Genomic DNA, 20,933 nt, shown 5'->3' with positions numbered 1-20,933 from the left:
TCCTCACGCCTGGCAAATCCCCCAGCCCCTCAATGTCAACACCCCCAGAAGCAGCCCGACCCTCGGGACAGGCAGTCTGGGCAGCCCCTCTGCCCAGAAGGGCTCCAGAGAGCACAGTTTAGCCCCAAATTTCAAGCTTCAGAGAGCCAGGCAGTCAGATCAAGATGCTGAACAGCTGGAGCTCATGGGTTCATTGCGCTACAAGAGAAAGGTACCCACAGTTCAAGGGGATACTATAACTTTAAACTTTGTATTTTCAGAAAAAGAGAGATACACACATTGCTGGGTTGCAAACAAATCACACACACCCCCACGCTTTCAAAATATGCCAAGGTAATATTTATTAACACAGCAGGACTTACAGGTCACAAAAGATAGTGATACATAGGAGCTTGTAAGGGCGTTATCAGAATAAAGCATGCAGGTCAATACTTGCAGAAGAGATATCAAAGCAGATTTGAGAAGGCACATTCACACAGGAAATGTTTAGTTGAAATAAGACATTAGAAAAGCAGCAAAAACTTGAAGTTGATTAAAATATACAGAGATCTCTGATTATGCCAAAGAAAAGGTATTTTACAGATTTGTAAGTGCAGCAAACTGCATAACCCCTTTGAGAATACACTGACTGAGGGTACATCCGTGCCGCAGCGCTCAAGAGAGCTCAGAGCTCAAACTGGGCTCACGCAGCACAACTAGACGCCAATTAAAATGCTTTAATCTTGGAGTACAAGGTAAATTTGGTGTCAAAGCAGCAGCCTCACCGACCTCACAACATGCAGCCAGTGCTCAAAGGGTTATTGCAGTATACGCGAGAAAAACCAGGCAGCATTAGTATCATGTTCCTTCCACACACAGAATTACAGCGAAGTTCAAAGAGACAGTATCCCCTTTGGAGAGAGCAAAATCCCCCAGGGCCTGGGAAGGGGCTGCGCACGCTGTGCCTAACCCCGGCCGCACCGACCTGCTGCAAAGGCTGCGTGAACACGTCCTTGCAGCCCGACGCAAGGGCTGCATTAACCCGTCCAGAGGCCAAGGACGGAGTCGTCCTGCGGAGCGCGTGGGAGGCGCCGCGCGGCACCGCGGCCGCCGCGCTGCACAGGGATACTGTCCCTTGGTGACATTGCATTTACAGACAAGGGAAGAAAGTAAAGCCTGCTTTTTAAGTCAATTTAAATAAATAAATAAATAAACGAGCGGATCATCAGCAGTTCATCGCTTGAAATGTACCAAACATACAGAAAGGAGCACATGAACACAGGAGTGGTTGTAACAGGGTTCAGAGCAAGCTCCGCGGCGAGACCTAAACAGACCCAAAGGGAGTCAAACTCTCCACGTGGAAAAACACCCAGCTTGGCACCGTAAGAGAATACAGGCTTGTTTTGTTTAATAAAAATAGCTTCTAGGTAATACTTCAGAATTCAAAAGTTTAGCAACAAGCACATGATCAGCTAACCCCCTTAAACGACAATAACAACAAAATCTTGCCTGCCACAAACGGCAATCGCTAATACTGGTTTCTGTGGCCAAAACTCGCAGACAGTAGAAGAGCTACCTAAGTCAAGCTACCACCAAAAGAGGCTAGAAAAATATTAGGAAAAAGTGCTTCCAAAACCAAAGTAAACATTCAAGAATACACTGTTGGTGCTACGTTTTTGACAGCTCACTCAACTTGGAATTTTACCAAGCAGTAATATGAAAATTAAATGTCTTTGCTAATAAAATTATTCCTGATATTTTGTACCCTGTTATAGAGTATCCTCCATGTCAAAGTTGCCAGCTTAATTTTCTTTCCCCTACTTAAAAATATCTTATAATGCAAAATTACAGTACTGTATATTTCCTCTATCCACATCTGCAAAAATGGAAGAAATATTTCATGTGGAAATAACCAATTTCTGCAGTAATAGCTTTTAGATTTACAGTTTGTGTGCTGCCCCTGTTCAGAAAAGCCTCTGACTGCATAATACTTGTCACTAGAACACAGTAATGGTTCCCGTATTATCGAAGGCCACAGAGCATTTAACTACATCTTATCTTCCTATATACACATGAGAAGAAAAAGCAGGACACTTGGGAAATTTGCTTATGATATGTGATCAGATTGGAGATGCTTAATTCATTCACTCAGGAATAGTTCCCTAAGGGGGAGTTAAAGAACGTCACAACCTGGAAAGGATAAAGTAAAAGTCCATTGGTTCAAAATTTAGGTCCAAAAGCTAGCAATAATTATTTAGGTCCAAAAGCTAGCATTTACATGTCCTCTACACAATTATTCCAATAATGTTTTAATTCTAAAAAGCGTATGCAATACTTCCACTTGTAGTCCTGCAAAATACTGGCTACACAGATTGAAGTCCCACCATCACGGGAATATACTAGTGTTGTTGATTAGATGAGGTTTCATTAACTGCTCAAATTAGCATTCTGCCTGCCCTTGTAGAAGCACAGAACAGGTTAAGTCCCCAGGCCAAATGCTTTGTCAAAACCAAGAGATCAAAGCAAGACTCTCTGCCACTCACTTCGCTCATACCCATGGAACGACGATGTTTCCATTAACATTTTTCCACTCAAATCCCTTAAGTGACAATTGCTAACAGGTATCATCAACATAATGTTGTCAGATCTCAAAAAACAACTGGAACTGAGTTCAAACTGACTGGTTTCTTTATAGTCATCTTAGACCAAAAACCAAACAAAACAAACAAAAAAAAAAAAAAACCACCCAAACAAACCCAAAACCTTTCAAGGGGCTGGCGGCTAGCAGGTACACAGGTTCAGAAGCCCTTCACTATTGAAAGACTAGTGCATAATACTGTAATTTAGCACACAGAAGAATACTGCAATCACCATCACCTACATTACCAGAGCAATCTAACCAATTCCTCACCTGCTGCTGGTGGATGCTGGCCACTAACTGTTGGCAAATCCAAAGAGCTATCAGACATGACATGTTTAAGATCTCCTCCCACATCAGCCAGTTTCATGTCAAACTGAACGGACAACGCGTCTTCGGAATCCTCCTTGCCAACACTGCTGCCACCAATGGAAGGGAGATCTAGAGACTTCACTGAAGCAGAGTCTTCTTTGGCCTGCTTGAAAGCCGCCACTTTGTCCACCAAGGATTTATCCGCAATGTTGCACGTGGAAGAGAACTTGTTGGAGTGGAAGTCGGCAAAATCGTCGTCGCTCTTCACTGAGGAAAGCGGGTTGTCCTTGCCCTCCTCGAAAGCGCCCCCCGAGCCTTCCAGGGAAAGCTGTTTGAAGATGTCGTATTTGGTGGGGGTGGCGCTGGCGGCAGAACTCGGCCCACTCTTCACAGCGCTGGCAGAGGAGCTAGACTGAGGAACAGGACTGGCCTCCAGTTTCAGTGCATTGTATTTGTCATCCGTTTTTTGTTCGGAAAATCCACTGCTATTATTGAAAGCCATAAAATCGGCAAAGTCATCTTGTCCACTGGCTGTCGTGCAATTAGAAAATTCTCCAAAAAGGTTGAACTCTCCAAAGTCATCAGCTAAGCTTGAGCTTTTGCTGGGTGCTGGCTGGGCAGTAGCAGATGGAAGCGGTGGCAGAGGAAAAGAGGCTGATTTTGATGTATTGAATGCAGGAGGAAACGAGAGCTGCTTGTTCTCTCCAGTAGAGGAAAAGAGATCCAAGTCTGCTAGGTTCAAAGAGGTCTTTGACTGCGTTTGCTGTTTTGACTGAACGGGTAGAGAAGGGAAGGATGTGGGGAAAGTTTTGTCTTTTGTAGGTGGCTCTAAGGGTGAGACACTGTCAGCGGTTTTAAAATCTGTGAAGCCGTCATCAGTTCCTGCAGACTTGAATTCTGCAAGGTTATCTCCTGAGGAGAAAAACAATAGAAGAAAGTAGGATATTGCAACGACAACAAATACATCTTGTTCACACCATGCAAGCAAGCAAATTATTTCATGCAACGTGAGAAGTTTTTATGCAAACTATTTAGATTAAGAGCTCAGAATGCAAGTAGAACTGCAAACTCAACTTTTATGAATCACGCAAGCTTCAGGGTCAGTGATTCTAACATTCATTCCAGCAAAACTTAAGAAGTCCTTCAAAAAGCCTCAAAGTCATCTTACATTCCCTTTACACAGTATCAAAGCACACCAGGAACAATAGATTCAAAGGGCATCAGCTCTGTCTCATTCAGCTCCTGAATACGTTTTCCCCACCTCATCCTTCTCATATTTGCCAAGCAAATAATCTAATCTAGAATTTCACTTATAATAATATAGCATTTGTTTGCTTACAGAAGCAATTCTCCCCTTTCCTCTCTTCAAAATATTTCACAAATACGTTTTTTTTTTCAGAGGATGTCAGCAGGAGGCCGAGACAGAAGCAGCCCCTCTTGAAAGGGCAACCCAGGAGGGACAAACTGGATTTGACTGCTGGTTAAGAAAGGGACCCAAGAAGGCTGACAGTGCTATGGAAGGGATTGTAATTTAAACCTGATTGAATAGTATATAGAGAAACATTTTCATTGAATCTACAATAAATATTTTGGTGTACTAGTTTCATAAACGGGTTCCTGCTCATATAAAAATTTTACCTAAAAAAAATATTCTCCTTATATAAAAAATAATATGGAAAATGGTATTTCATTAACCCATTCACCAGCATATACTTGCTTATATAGCCTGTAATTTTGAAGTAGTGATGCATATTCTATGGACATTACTGTATATATACAAACTTTTTTTCCTTTTTTAGAACTACACCATTAACATCTGTGAAACTGATTTAACTCTTAAACTATCACTTCATGTCATATTTTAACTTAGTTTAACCAAGATTTAACAGAATACTGCTTATAATGGTAGCAGAGCGCCATGGCTACACCTGACACTACTCCATCCTCCTTGCCCTCCAATTAATTCTCTGGGCCCAAAAGCAACACAAGAACTTTTGAAATTGTCATTCATTTATCACAACTAAAACATCACAGCAAACTAAACTTACTGATGAACTGCAAACTTTTCCATTAGAAATGTAAGCTGGTGAAAGGGTTAAGAGTGGTCAGGCATGGATAACAGGCAAATACAATTTTTTCTCAGGCAATCAGGCAAGCAGTTTTGTCCTAGAATCAAAAATGCTGTGTACAAACAAAGGGACGAAATTCCAGAGTGTAATATAAATTTATTACTAATTGAATCTGACTTCCACAAAGTTAAATTTTGATCTGTCCACTGTAACGTAAGGAAGTTAGAAGAGCTTGAGATTTGAGATCTCAAACCTCAAACCACCTTTTTACCTTCTGATTAAAAACACAGGCATATCTAGGCACATACTGCATAAATGAATTTCACACCAGTGGTTCTGGAGAAGGATTAGAAGGCTGCTCTTTTATAACTGCTCCCCACAAGGTATCCAAACGAGCTCTCTGCAGGTGCACAGCTGTGCACTGGTGCAGCAGCACCCTGCACTCCTGTTGCACGGCACCTCCTGCCAGCTGGCTCAGGACAACTGCTCTACACCACTAGCAGTGCAAACGCAGGAGCTCGCAGGGAAACACCAAAACACAGGAAAATACACTCAAGCAGCTCCACTAAGTATCCTGCTTACCTAAGTATTTGCTCTCCGATGGCTGTTCTAATTCACGGAAAGCACTGTATTTGTCTCCACGATCTAGTGCATGTGAGAAAAGAAATAAATTTACATCACGATATTATGAACTCAAATGTCCTATATATTAGGTCAGTTGCTCTGTATTTTTATTAATATTTTATCAAAGACAGAAATATAAGAAATATGAAATATTGCAATGAATTGCACATAGTTGTTGAATAGTTTTCCTTTTACCTCCAAAAGCAGACGAGCTCTCAGAAGGCTTCTCAGCTGAAATTCCCTTAAATACAGCATACTTATCAGTTGATGGGAGTGTTTTACTACCTGGGAGCGGCATTAACAAAGAAGGAACACTAAAAACAAAGAAACAAACAAAAATTATTAAAATAAATAATAAAAAGGAACCACTATTCAAAAAGAAGGAAAAGATAACTTTGAATTTCTGCACAGTGCAAATGAGCAAGTTTAGGCAGACATGCACTTAGTAAAATAAGGATTATCCCACAGTTACACAAGCAAATTATTCTACTCACAGAAACACACTATACAGTAAAGCCACCGTAAGAGCATAACACTGTGCATAGAGGATTTAGAGGACGCTTTACAACAGCTCTGCTTGCCCTCCGCACAGGGCCCCTTATCAGACCCTGGCAGCTCTACAGAACAACGTCCTTTACATACGAATGTCCATTTTACCTCTAGTTTATGTCACTCAATACCACGCACACACTGAAAACATGAATGAATTGCTATGGAGTTCATGGGCCTGAAGCAAGAATCTTTCCAGAGCCATTTAAATCTCCTTATCAGCAGCCTGCCAGCAACATACAAACCCAGCCTTGCACACGCGTGCTAATGACGGTCTGTGGGGCTTGCAAACAGACAGCGCAATGTCAAAAAAATATAGCTTATGGTAAGATAATTAAATTTCACATCACTGTGAAACAGGCTATTAGATATGCAATCTTGGCGAATGTAATGGTTAATCATCTGTACTCTACAGATGGCTTTTTTTACTTTAATAAAGCTCCATAAGCAATTAGCTTATAGCTCGTTGTAACATTCTGTTCAAAATGGAACGCTTTTCAAGTGAATAAAGAGAACTGCTGCCATGAAAAAGACACACCATTTTTTCAGGATCCCCTGCTTCCCATTGTTGATTTTAAAAGCAATGTTTGTTAACTCTCACTCTCAGCTTTAATTACAAAACGATGTCCAAAATGAAGACATTCTCTACTTAAAATAGGACACCTTCGGATAAATGTGCCATAACTGGTATCAACAAAATTAAATTCCTTACATAGAATGCCATCGTTCACACTGCAACCAAAAGACTGGTGAATAACAGCATCCTATTTGAAGCTGCTGTTGAGGAAGTGACTGGTAATTGCTGCTTACCTGGAAAGCATTAGTTCTGTGTGCAGCGATGGACAATCAGTCCAACACACTGAGAGTGTGTGTGTCTACAATTAACACACAAGGAAGCCACATAAAACTTTGCACTGTACAATAAAAGGAGAGACTTTGGGATTTTATGACCTTAGAACTTTGAAAGATTGACTTCAAGCTTTCAAAGGAATTAAATACTTATACTTACTTGTTACATAAAATTTGCCTGAACCACGACTACACCTTGGCAGCCTCCCAGATGAAAAGGCAAGACTGCTGAAGTCTGAATGAGATTTCAATTCATATTAATAGTCAATTACTAGAAGTTTAAGCACTGGTCAGAAAGGCCACTCCACTTCTGCACCATTTAGAAGAACGTGATGTCGTCATCTTTGCAGACCCTGATGGCAGTGAATGTTTTCTATCAATCTCAACAACACTGGCTCATACTCTTAACAGAGGCACACAGTGCTAAGAGCAGTAGTCATTTGTTCCAATGCATTTTTCTGAAGAGCTGTACATATGATTTTTGTGTGACTGCTCTGTATGAAGTAATTTACAGTTGCCTGTGCAATAGTGTGAACATTTCAAAAACACACCTTGTATATGCGATTTACCTCAGCATGGTGAATGGACCACTAAAGAACAGCCAACCACCTATGTTACATCAATTGCCATTTTTAATTCAGAAAGCTTAATTGTAGTTGTAACAGCCTTCCAAAGAAACTGCCAGGGTAGAAGCCGGCTGATGGAAGAAAATTACAGGCTAAAAAGCTACTCATAAAAGAGTAGAACATTTCATTTCTTAAAAGAGTTCTAAAATATCAAAGGGCTGGAAAATTGAAGATCTCCTACCTGCTCCGGTGCTGTGAAGTGGCTGCTTTGGAGGAGCCTGCTACATCCCCTTGGAAATCAGTGAAAGAGTCATCTATTGAGCCAGACTTCGAAGCATCTTGGAACTCCTGGAAGTCATCCTCCTCGGGCTTTGCCACCTGGAATACAGATAAAGCCTACACTGATACCCTGCTGTCTTCCCAGACTGCCACACTGCATTAAACCTGTCCAGGATTTCTCCCCACTCTAAAAACCAAACCACCCAGAACCACCTCTCACCTGGCCTGGTGGGTAGGACGGAGCAAAAGGCGCCGCGGGCTGCGTGGCAGCTCCACCCGCTGCTGCCGTCATGCTCATCCCTATGACGGCAGCTCCCATACTCAGAGGCAGGGAAACGGGCGGTCCAGAGGGCATCAGCGGCTGCTGGCTCACCGCAGCAGGCAGGTGCATTGGGAATCCGGTTAAAGTAGGGACAGGGGCAGCTGGAAACTGGTTTAGCACATCAGGACTCACTGCTGGTATTCCTCTCTGCACAAGCAGGAAAGCAGAGAGCCATTCAGGACACATTAATGACAACTGCATACTGCATTCTCAGCTCCTTTCTCGTTTATCAACAAGCCTGCACTGTGAATCTTATGAATTTAATACCCTAAGTGCTGGAGCTGTGTGGACAGCAATGACAGACCTCACCTGGGTGTTGAGAAACATTTCACTGCATTTTTGTTCAGCTTTAATAAGCAAAGCTGGCAAGCACTGGCAAGCAAAGCTGTGCTGAACCTGCTGTTGCTAGACAGTCTTTCCCCCACACACCACTCTCATGTGGTACCTCAGTTGAGATCTTCACAGCTGAAGACACTCGTGCCTTAGTTTCCATACAGGGATGGTATTTTCTGACAGCTTGCTACTAAACTGGTAAAATATGACACTACACTAACACTTAGCAAAAGCTTAAAATCAGCATTTGTCGGTGCAGGAGAGAAGGCAGCAAGTTCAGCTGTGCACAGCCTAGGTACAGAGAAACCACAGAATTTGTGGGGAACAAATATACGTACACAAGAGAAGAAATACAACCAGTGCTTTAGACTAGTAAGATGTGAACAAAACATATGCATAAGAACCATCTTCAACCAGTACCACTAAAGGAGGGAATAACTGTAGCATAAGTGCAAAAGAGAATGAAATTACAGTTTCATTGAAGTTACTTTCTCTTCCAGACTTCAACAGAACCGGTACTTCACTAGAGGTGGGGTATATCGGCCACTTGTGAGCTACCTCCCTGCGTTAATCTTCCCCCATTAGTTGTACCTGAGTCACTGCTATCATAGCCAGGACAGCATAAAGCTCTTCTTTCGTGAGCTTCCCAGGTGTAGTACGGTTGGCTAAAGCCCAGATCTGCCCAAGAGTCTCTCTGGGCAATCCGGATGACATCAGGATGGGATAGAGTTTAGCAGTATCGATTCCCGTAGGAGTCATCGTCGTTTCTAAAATTTTCTTATACAAATCTGTGAAAAGGGACTCAATATTAGATAGCAATAACTGCAGTTTCCAAGTGAATTTAAGATTGCTTTTTTATTCTGACTCAATTTTATGTGCTGTATGTTTAGAGTTTAACAGCATTCAAAAAAGTACAGGTATTCTGGCATCATATTCAATAGTCCTGTTTCACTTAAAAGTCCTATTTGATGGTCTTGGCACACAAGTTTACACAAAGAAGAAACATTCTAAAGAATGCTACTAATGCTCTATATTTTAAAATATCCATCTTTAATAAGCTGCTAGGATAACTCTTAAGAAAAGATAGTTTAGAAGCTTTTGTATTTAGAAATCAGTGTAAACAATATTTAGTACAGCATTTCATTTTCTCTTTATTGTTATTTGATATATAAGGTAAAAAAAATTAGAGAAATGAGTGTGCTAAAATAGGTATCAGAAAACAAACTATGCATGAAACAGTAACTTCTACTAGCATAATCTGCTATCATTGCAAACTCCAGATTAAATATGTAATGTGCTTTTTATGTGCGCCCTTTCCCTTATTTATTTATTTTACCTGGGACCAAACTATCATTGTAAATCCAGGGAGGCATCATCTGCTGAATGGGATCCTGCGAAGGGAACACTCCAACTCCTAAATGAGCACCATTGAGCAAGAAGAAGGAGGAGATGACTGTTATTAGGACATCAGATTCAGAGCGAGATCTTTGAGACTAGATCAGTTTGTCAGTATTATTTAGCATTTCAAACAAAGATTTCATATAGGAGGACTTCACATATGCCCAAAGAGGAGAAAGAGCTTCTACAGTCAATATGTATTTCAAAGATAACTAGAATGACTGGGAGTAGCAGTAAGAACACAGTTCTACACCCACAAGGAAATAGGGACCTCCTAATTTGCAAAATTTCTGGTTGAACAGAAGCTCAAGTCTCATAAAGCACTTCTGTGCCATATCATATTTAGTCTTCCCAACAGCAGATTTCTATTTAGGGCCATCTGCAGAAGAAATAAATGCACCCCTACTAAAACAGAAGTCTAAGAAACATTTATAACTCTCCACCAGATAATCCTGCTCAGGGAAATCCACAAGCAGCCTGAATCTCTGCTGCATGTTCACGTTCTGTGTCCACTGTCTCACTGCTCCTAGTCTTCAGATCCAGAAGACATCATTGCTGTCTGCAGTGCTGCAGAGTTTCATAACGGGATCTGTCACACTTTAATCCCTGTGAATTGAATATTTACTTCTCCAGTGCACTAAATCTTCCCCTCAGTCTCGCAGCTTTACTCCCTGATCCCCCAACAGATTTTTTCTCGACTCAGATGAAGCTCTGACAAACTCTTCATTATTTAAGAATTCACTCGTTCTTTCCCAGTGTGCTCACATCTCTTCATCTTCCACACCAATTCTCTCCTGACTACAGTCTAATTTCTAATCATCCCATAGCTCCAAGCACATTTTAATACAAGCAATTCCTTCCATTTCACCAGCCATGCAAAAGACATTTGCTGCTTCCTCCAATCTGATTATTATTCTTCAACTTTAACCACTCTTCCCAAGAAGAAGAAAAAAAAAGTATCAGATTATCCTACATTTGTGCAAAGTGAACAATGCATGGTTATTTTGCATGGACTGAATTATGAATAAATGAATAGTTCCCGTTTCATGCCATAAATTCTTTTGAGTTAGGTCACTTTTAACAATTTACCATTTATTAAAAAGGCCCTCCACTTATTAAAAAAATGCCCATTCAAACTATTAATCTGATGAGATTTCTTAATACATATACATATAGGACAAGATAACACTTGAAAGCAATATACACAAACAGCCCAAGTGGAAAATACAAGATTAATAATAAAAAAAAAGTGTCTGTAGTTGTAGAAAATAACTGCTTAAAAAGGTGCCTAATGTATTTATCTATGCACAGGAAATTGTTTCCCTTCTCCAGTTCATGTTATCCTCCAGTGAAGTGAGATTACACAAAGGACTTGTATTTATTCTCAAATACACTGGAGTTCAAGTTTCATGTAATCCTAAAGTCCAACAGCAGAGCATTAACCAAGGTGCAACAAGCACCTGCTTTGACTGAAATAACTAGTAAAAGAACCCCAAACATTCAATTCTCAATTTTAACAAAATGAACACTGGAATTAAAGCTTGTTTCAAGTTTGGCTTACTCCATTGATCCAGCTTATGAAATTTTGAACCCTAAAATGCAGACAACTTTAGACAAGACATGTATGAGAAGTAAATTGTCTGGGAATCTAATAGTGCCCAGCCGAGGACTTTAACCTAGCAGTGTTTACCCCCACAGAGTTCAAGGTAAAAATCCACCATTATATTGACTATCTTTAGCAGCAAATTCCTTAAATAAATAATAAGTCTTTAGAGAACAATCCCTCCCTTCTTCCCCCAAGAAAGAGGACAGACTATTTTAACACAGAAGCAGACCTGATTAAACAAACATGTTAAAGTGATTACAGCAGCAAATTTATGTGGAAAGAGTCCAGAGCAAAATCACAGTTGTTACTTTCAGCAGGAGCAAGAGGCATCTCAATATTATTCAAGCAGGCATTCAGAGCAAAATTATGCAGCATTGGCCTGGGAATTAGTGTATCAAGTGTTAGCATTCAAGCGGCATGAGATTTAAACTCTGTCACATGTTTCATTTGCTCACCACACTCTTCAGCTGCTATGTTTTGTTCTGAAGCCTTGCGCGCCTCTGCAGCAGTGGTACCACTTTCACGTCCACCTACAACCCCCCAGTCACTGCTGGTTAGACTGGGCTGAACGCGGCTTGCTGAGGCTTTGTGCCCAACTTCGGGTGTTCTAAGTTTGGTTTGGTCTCGTTCAGATTCATTTAGGTCTTTATCTAAGACTTTCTCCTCCAAGGAAGAGCCTGAATAAACAGCAGGAGGAAGTGTTTATAGTTTGTTATTAGCACCCAGACTGTAATACTGCACTTCTAAAGGAAAAATTTAATGGTACCACTGATGAATTATCAAGATCACTATCTGTCCCAGGTCACAGCAATAGTACCACCCTGTTAAACACTTTTAAGGCTAATTCTTCTCCCTGATGTACCTTACATACAAAACAAAGTTTAAAATAAATAAAGTCGGAGAGGAAATATCGCATAAATGTTCCACAGTAGCATAACATTTTTATATCACCCAATCAATACAATCTATTTGCACTGTACACTTAAAGAAAACAACAAAAAAAAAAAGCTAGTAGAGAGTGAAGACTTAATTCTCTTATTATCAGCTATATGCATATTTAATAACCTTTGGATCAACACATGACTTGGTCTGGCAGTAAAGTTCTAAGGGAAGGAGGAGAGGAACTTAATTGGTTTTCCCCATGGATCGGCAGGTTTCTACTTTATTGCCCATGTTATTACTTTTTCTCAGTCAGAGCAAATAACAATAGGAGAGGGAATGACTCTGTATCTCTATGACAGAAGATGTCATTAAAAAAAAAAAAAAAAAGAAATTTTGAGTTACCTGTTTTATGGATACTGGGTGAAGATGCAGAGGTAGGAAAATAAGGAACCTGCCCAACTGTCCCATGCAGGGCGGGCAGCACCGGAGCTGAAGGGGCAGGCTGGACCACAGCCTTTTCTGAGAGCAGCGGCCCAGCCTCAGCAGCAGAATGGAAAGGCTGAAAAGGCTGTGAGGTGGCTGGAGGCACCAGTTTGGGGGTTTCAAGAGGCCCTTGTATAAAGTCACTAAATTCTCCATCATCAAGAAAAGTAGAGTGGGAAACAGATACAGTAGAATGGGATGATGTGGGATGATCTGTAAAATGGAATGAACACACAATGCAAAGTGATGAGGAAAAAGGCTCTTTAGGTGGGACAGTGGGGCAAAAATGATAAATATTAAGTACACACAGCAAATGGACGAGGAGAAACAACAGAGGATACATTATTTGACAAAGATGGAACAGTTACCAGTGTTAGCACAACAGAAATACATGAGGTGAAACTGAGCAGCCACTTCCCACCATGCATCTTCGCTACCAGTTTTTTTATGATGTAGAAGTTTGCATCGAAGCTTGATCCATAACATTGGCTATGAAAGTATTCAATTTGTTAAAAAAAAAAAAAGGGACAAAACAAATCAAAAGGGAAAAGAACAGGGATATTCTCCCTCAAAGAATCATTTTACCTTCAGAAATTCAGTAATTCATCATAAGATCCAAACTATGCCTATATTCATTTGGACAGCTTTCAGCTTGATTCCTTTCTCACATGACCCATTTTAACAGAATGGAAGAATGGACATGGCATGTGCAAATCAACAGGCGAGGGAAAGTCAGAAAAACTCCCATGACTCCAGAATTATTTAAGAGCAAACTCTCAGAAGAAATGAAGACTTCTCTGGGAAAAAGCTTGTCTAGACGAGCTTTGTTTCAGGCTAGACACAAAGCAAGTTGTACAACTACAATTTCATCTTTAGCAATAATTATTACAAAGGTAGTTATTACTGAGAAAAGAGAATACAAATGACTTCAGCTTGGCCATGCCCAGGTAATAGTATAAACATAAGCTATTCAAGTACACTGAAGTCATTTTGCAAAGTTTTGATGATACTTAGCATTTATATAGCACTTCTCAACTTCAAAAGCACTCGGCAAACATTAATTAATTCTCTGTCTAGAAAAAAAAGTAAACTCGATTATAACACTTAGGATCAAAGTATATAAAGGAAGTTGCTAATGGTGGGCTTAACATTTGTTATCAGTTTACATGAGACTTCACATTAGGCATATCACATTAAGCTTCCTTTTAAAGGCATCAAGTTTTCTAATAGAAGCTAGAATCTAACATTTCACTGTCACAAGCTGATAAAGGAAACAGCAGCTAGGATGGCGTTTCATGTTACAATAAAGACAAGTCACTACGTAAAGGTACTTCTTGGAATCAAAATTCTCAAGAGGAGGAATCAAACATTAGAGTTTGGAGCTGGAAGATGACAAACCTGGCTTTTTGGGATGTGATGCTGGTGTTGGGTGCATTTTAGCATCTCTAGAAAAACCATCTAAGTTTCCTTTAATGGCTTCCAATGCATCATCTCGACTTTTTTCACCTGTCTGAAACATGACAAAACATTTGAAAAATTGACAGTACAATTCAGTTTTCTTTCAATAGCCACGCTACTTAGCAATAATAATAATAATAATAATAATAATAGTAATAATAGCCTGTTTTTAGATTAAAGCCTTCTTTCTCCAGCAATGATTTTCTAAAGCATATGAACAAGATCTCTGCTATTTATAAGGGAGATTATTTTGCAGACCACACAGTGACAGCAATTCTTGGTCTTCAGTCACACAGCTTGTGTATTAGAACACAGTATAAGCATTACTCAGCTACTCGTACTCTTGCACATGAGAACTTGTAAGCTCACTGGAATGATCCAAAACTTAATAAAGTTAATGAACAAACCACCAAATAATCTATTCTGGAAACTCCCTCTGTTCCCAAGTCTTACACACCAAGTAAGTTTATTTTTGAAAAGCTGATCTCATTTTCAACACCCGTTCGTTTACATTACTCCAAAAGTATGTAAAGGAATGAATTTTCCACATTCTTTCTAAGAACTAATTTGATGCCTCATATAAATTTCCCACTGCTTGTCAAATGAGACAACTCCATTAAAAGCCAAGTTACAACACACACAGAAAAAAGAAAGGAAAAACAAACAAACACACCACTAGTTATTTAGGACATACCTTAGGTTTCACACTGCTCAACAGTCTCAGTTTTTGTTTCTGCTCTTCAAACTGGCGTCGTTTTCGTTCTTCTTCTAAGAATTTCTGCTGGTGCTCAAACCTCTTTCTAAAAGCAAAGCGATGAAAAAAGTAAATAAAGTGGGTTTTTTTTCATTATAATTTTCCTGTCAAGCTTCTTGATTTTTCCACATCTCTTTCTCAAATTCAGATGGCTTGTACCTACCTCCACTTCTCGCAGAACTATAAAACGACATGCACTACTAACTTCACAGACTGCCTTCAAATGCAAAGGAATGATCTTATCACTATTCTGTAGTCCTAATTGTACTTCTTTCTAGAGAAACTCTATGATAATTTTACTATGTTGACTACAACTCCAGACTATGCTTCTCCCATGAAAAAAAAAATGCAAAGAGAAAATTGAGCCTCACTTACTGTTGTTCTTCTGCAAACTGCTTCTGCATGTCGGGGGTATACTGAGGGGCTGCTGGGCGCATTCCTAGGAAAGAAGCCTGTCCCATGTAAGGCATTCCAGTTGCTTGCATCGGTCCTAAAGGCATCCCACCCTGGAAAAAAAAATACAACTCCATGATCTTTTTCACAGAAAACAAGTCAAAATCCTGGAAATTACACCATGTCAGAGTGTAAACTAGCTAGATTTCATAAAATTCAGAGCATTAGGTGTAACTGGATGAGAAGCCTGGATGCCTGTTAGAGGAAAAATAGCATCGATCATTCAGTAGATGGCACTCTTCCCTCTCCATACAGAATCACAGTTCTAAAGGTATCTAAAAGCAGGCTGAATTACTAGCTACTTAGCAGTTCAATAATACTACTAACCATACTTAGGAGTAGGTGGCATCTAATAGCTTTTCAAGATGTTGCAACAGTTTTGTTTCTGTTGCTGTTGAGGGACCACCCTTCTACTACCAGATTTTGATGTAATACCACATTATTACACACAGGAAATGAAAGGTCAGGTGCTATTATCTTTAACTGGACTATAACATCCAAGTTGCCTTAGATGTTGCTGATATCGTCCTTGTACTTCACCCTCATCTCTCTCTGTTCCACTGCCGTGAGTAATATATGCCAAACTCCCACACCCTCTCTATTCAGTTCCCAAAGAAGTCTAGAGAATTCTTTAAATATTAGAAATGTATTCAAAGAGAATACTATAAACCACGACACCCTGCCTTCAGCTTATACCCACTTCAGTTTCAAGGCAGGTTTTCCTGTTATTGCACTGCAGTTCTGGCTGAACAAAACCAAGGTGCCCTTTCAACCCGCACACCCAGTCACCCACCTGCATGGCCATGGGTCCTGGCGGCATCTGGGAACCGTAATTCATGCCCATCATGCCTGGCATATTGGACTGCATGACAGAAACCATTGGGAACCCTTGCTGTTGCATAGGAATCATCCCTGAAACAAGATATTAAACCAAGCTGAAAGCTTGTTTTTTGTTTTCCTGTTAAAGCATAACAAGATTTAAATAGCCACGGTGTCAGGCATTGATAATTCCCCATTTCTCTTGAAAGAGGAACTTATAAACCAGTAGCCTTTGAAGACACATCAATAAGAGAGAAACTCGTATCATTTTCACAATGAAATTGCCACATTTTAAGCTGGCTGGATAGATCAGTTAAAACGCTATATATTTTTTCTGTATTAGAATGGTTAAAAGCTTTTCAGTAAAAGCTAACCTTCAACAGAGTACATCAAATCAGGCTGGAATGTATTAATTCACTGAATAAAGCCAAATGGATTATGCTGCTCATATCTCACATTTTGCTGTCTTGAAACACACATACTAGCAGAAAATACAGTTGTGGTACCTGCACTCTGAGGCAATCATAACTGTGCATAACTTAACATCACAAGTAAAAGCACTCCCAGAAGTACACGACATGCTCCTAAGTGATCCTTAAACCAGTCCCTGAAAAATGCTGTTGTTAAGAAAATTCTCCCCCACACACAAGTTCCCGCTGCATTTTTCATTAATTAAACAAACATCACTGGGATAGGAATGAGAACAAAGGTAATTTAAGGCTGAGACTCTCCTATTGTATTAATACTTTCCACATAGGTTGCACCTCTTGTCCTAGGGTCTTGCTGTGCTTTGTAAATATTTACCAGGTCTTGCAACACCCACACAATATGGGCATGCACAGTTGGTAGATGAAGCATAAAGAGGTTAAATACCACATTCAAAATGATACAAAAATCTTAAAGGCAAATTTGAGTTCCCAACTGAACTCTAGCTCCTAGATCTTTAATCTAGTATTCTGGTAATAGTGCTTCATCATGATATAGATATTTTTGCAAATAATGTTGCAAGCCTCAGCTTATTGATACTGAATCGAAGCAGAAAAACAGCTGAGGAGGTCACTTAATAGTCACATTTCTAAGCATCAGCATAGAACACAAATAACTTTAATGTATCCAAACAAAGGAAGTATCTCAGTGCTCAGAAGCTGAAATTCACACTTACCTTGAGGAGGGCCTAAACCGCCTGCTACAGGAAACATGAAGCTGGGGACAGAAGAAAAGGTACATGAGTCTGCAATTCGAATGCAACTTCTCTACGTACCCTGACTTGCACGTCAGCACCCCCACCAAGCCATCCCACCTTGTGCTCGGCACACTCCTCTGCTGCTGCAGGTCTCACACAACAGAGCATCCCTACCTATGGGAAAAGGCATCCCCACGCCACGGGAAAAGGCATCCTTCCCAGGGATCCTTATTGCACACCCTCCGAAGGAGAGCTGCACCAGCACTACTGTCACAGGCAGTAAAACGAAGGAGAAACCTGCTCCAATACTGCCAAATGGTCTGGGCTCCCCTGCATTACCCATCTAGGAGTTTTCAGCACCTTTATAAACGTGGGCTAGGCCTCCAGGAGCTGCAGAATGAATAAGCATCTGCGGGAGGAATCTGATTCAGCAGGATCGCTAACTGCACCCGCAAGTAGTTCTCAGCTGCTTGGTAACAGTTTTTCTGCAGGCAAATAAACTATCCAACCAACTATCAAGGAGCATCACAAAGTAATGGCTTTTATGTTTTGACAATTACATCTAATTAATGAATTGATTACATCTAATGAAAAAAGATAGTGGAAAATGGGGAAAAAAAATCATGCAAGTGTCAAAGGCTAGGCACACCTGATGGAAGAACTATTAAAAATTCAACTGAAACTCCAATGGCAATTACCAGCCCTCACTTTGAAATGGAAGTATTGCTGAGCTGCCAAACAGGAAAAAAGACCTAGTTTTGAGGTCTCATTTGCAAGCAACGCTTAAAAACGCACGTCAGCAGCCATCTACCAGCCAGAACTTCATTCAATGGCCCAGCCAGCTACTACATCAAAATACTATGCAAAGAAACATATTTATAGATATTCAATATCCCTCAGTGCAAGGGTGGATATAAAAAAAAGTGCCAAAAAAGCAAAGGAGAAAATGTTACCATAACTGACCACAGAGAGTTTCTAAAAACCTTCTGTAAAATCAGAGACATCCCCCTCTATAAATATGAAAGAGTGGTGTAATAAAGGTACCAAGATAGAATATGGAATTCAGCTTGAGAATAAACTCGTAATTTAATTGTTACTGCCTCCAATACAAACAGCAGGTTGCACGGTCACCACAACAACCTACATTATTATTCTTTTCAGCCCCTTAATATGGAACTTTTTTAATACCTTCTGCTTTGCCTTGTGCTCTGGATAACCATCAGGATACGCCACAATTTCTCTCTCCCTATTTCAGACAGACTTCTGTGATCCAGCAGGCTTGTTCTTACCATTCTTAACCACCACAATTTTAGTTTCTGTATTGGAAACACTATCCAGCCTCAGAGCAAGTGCTGGCAGTCTCTGGATGGGATTCAGTTCAAACAGTCTGAACTGTGACCTGAATATGTTCAACAAATGGGGGTCCAATTTGGTCATTTTGACCCACTTACTAGCACCCAAGTATTAATATCATGAAGACAAGCAGCTGACTTTAAAGATCCTAGATGGGGCCAGCAAGGTGGAGTCCAGCCACTTCACTGGATTGGATTTCACCTATGGAAACTGTCCTGTCACCCACCAGCAAACAGTGCCACCGCCACCACAATAAGGCAGCCTCTTAAACAGGGGTAATTTCAGATGCAGAGAGGTTTTAAGTCAGACCCAAGTGCAACAATTTTAGGCATCAAATAAACCCACACCATTATTTGTTTCTTCTAAACATTAACAGTTAAATTTTTAACAGCTCGCAGGTATCTCCAGGTATCCTCAGCTGCGTGTTTTCCCTTCTCCATGGGGAATCCGGCCACAGAAACAAGAATCCTTCCAAACCAGCAAACGTCATGTCACCTAAACAAGCACTGCAAGGTACCATTGCTTGTTGCAAGCAAATAAAGGCCAGGCTATTAAATATTTATCCCTTTCTACAGAAATCTTGATTTATTTATAAGTCTCTGATGAAAGAAAAGGAAAAAAAAAGGCAACAAGAGAAAGCTGCAGCTAATTAGAGGAGCCTGAAAGAAGAGCTCGTTAAACAAAGGCGGCAAAAGCGCTTCCTTACGAGGGCACCCTGCACGCAGGGCTGGGATCCATCACAGACCTCGCGCCAAGATGTAGCTACGTGTTTGCCTACATGGGCCACAAACACTCACAAACCCCCCATGAATTGCTTTATTCAAACAGCGAACATTATTTTTGGGTGCTTTACAGGAATAAAGAGCTAAAATTCATCATTAACATCAAGTTAAAGCAATTGATGCAACACTTGAATTGAATTGAAGCAACACTGACAAGATAACTACGGAATAAATGGACACCTTAAAAAAAGATGAAACTTTTTCTTTCTTGTCTGCATTCCTATTTCACTGCAAAAGTGCCAAGCTACACATACCATTCTCCCATTGACAACTGCAAACTGTCTCCTCATTCCTAATGAAAACAATTTTATCAACACAACAGAGACTAGATTTTTCAATGGCAAATTTTTACGCAGAAACCCGCAATAATGAAAGTGAAACAAAGCCAAAGAAAACAGAGAAAGTTTTTCCTCTACTTCCAATCTCTGACTAAAAGAAAAGAAGCAATAATGAGAAACAAGGGTTAAATATCCTCTCGTTCTCCAAAATCTGGAGTTTTTTGACTGCTTTTGTGGCCCCTCTCAAGCCCACGGCACGCTCAAGCAGGGCGCAGAGCTGTGCAGGAGGGCGGGTTGGTTGTGCAGCCCTTGCCAGGACTTTCCCACGCGGATAAACACGGCTCCGAGTCCCCGCGCGCCGGCCGAGCCTGGAGAGGAGCCGGCACAGACAGAGCTGCGCGGTCCGGGGCTCCGGGAAGGCCGGGGATTGAAAGGCCCTTTGTCAAAGCGCGCTCCACCTAACCGTGTCCCTCTGCGGAAGCAGGGCAATAGACATATCAAACATAAAGAGTCTAGGTTAAGCATGTATGTATAGCATACATATACACAAATATATATACGATACACGTGTATTCAGATGCTCCGTGTCCAAGGCGGCGGCACACAAAGCTTCTCCTCCGTTCACACACAGGTGCCCGCGGAACGTGCCTCCTTCCCCAACGCCTGGTCCCCCTTGGGGCGCCGGTTCCCGAGGGGGCGGCTGCGGGGCTGGGTCACAGCCGCCCGGGGCGAACGGGGGACACCCCTAAACCTTCCCACCCGGGGGGTGTCAGCGGGCAGCCAAAAGGGGCTGATGGCCGCGAGCGCCAAAGGGCCCGAGGCGGCCTGCGGGGCGCCCACCGCCGGTGCCCCTCACCGAGGCCGCCATTTCCCCCACTCCCCTCCCGCGGCCCACGCGTGTCCGCCCCCCACGCGTGTCGCCCCACGCGGCCTCCCCGGCCCGGCCCGGCCGCCAGCACCGACC

At 41.2% G+C, this 20,933-nt stretch overlaps 1 protein-coding gene across 1 annotated transcript in view; it reads right to left on the bottom strand.

Moving 5' to 3' along the window:
* Positions 1–18,993, bottom strand: part of SYNRG (synergin gamma) — a 32,557-nt gene extending 13,564 nt beyond the window's left edge. The window contains exons 1-15 of the mRNA XM_026047884.1: positions 18,846–18,993; positions 17,536–17,604; positions 16,348–16,466; positions 15,477–15,607; positions 15,042–15,147; positions 14,288–14,399; positions 12,809–13,102; positions 11,980–12,201; positions 9,857–9,934; positions 9,112–9,308; positions 8,086–8,334; positions 7,828–7,964; positions 5,818–5,936; positions 5,581–5,643; positions 2,891–3,841 (exon numbers count right to left, since the gene is read on the bottom strand). Of these exons, the coding sequence (XP_025903669.1) occupies positions 2,891–3,841; positions 5,581–5,643; positions 5,818–5,936; positions 7,828–7,964; positions 8,086–8,334; positions 9,112–9,308; positions 9,857–9,934; positions 11,980–12,201; positions 12,809–13,102; positions 14,288–14,399; positions 15,042–15,147; positions 15,477–15,607; positions 16,348–16,466; positions 17,536–17,604; positions 18,846–18,993 (2,995 nt within the window). The remainder of the gene's footprint in view (positions 1–2,890; positions 3,842–5,580; positions 5,644–5,817; positions 5,937–7,827; positions 7,965–8,085; positions 8,335–9,111; positions 9,309–9,856; positions 9,935–11,979; positions 12,202–12,808; positions 13,103–14,287; positions 14,400–15,041; positions 15,148–15,476; positions 15,608–16,347; positions 16,467–17,535; positions 17,605–18,845) is intronic.
* Between the last annotated feature and the right edge of the window lie 1,940 nt (positions 18,994–20,933).

The sequence above is a fragment of the Nothoprocta perdicaria genome, unplaced genomic scaffold, assembly GCF_003342845.1.
Source record: "Nothoprocta perdicaria isolate Ctin4 unplaced genomic scaffold, notPer1 scaffold_50, whole genome shotgun sequence".
NCBI lineage: Eukaryota > Metazoa > Chordata > Aves > Tinamiformes > Tinamidae > Nothoprocta > Nothoprocta perdicaria.
This window is presented reverse-complemented; position numbering and strand designations above follow the sequence as displayed.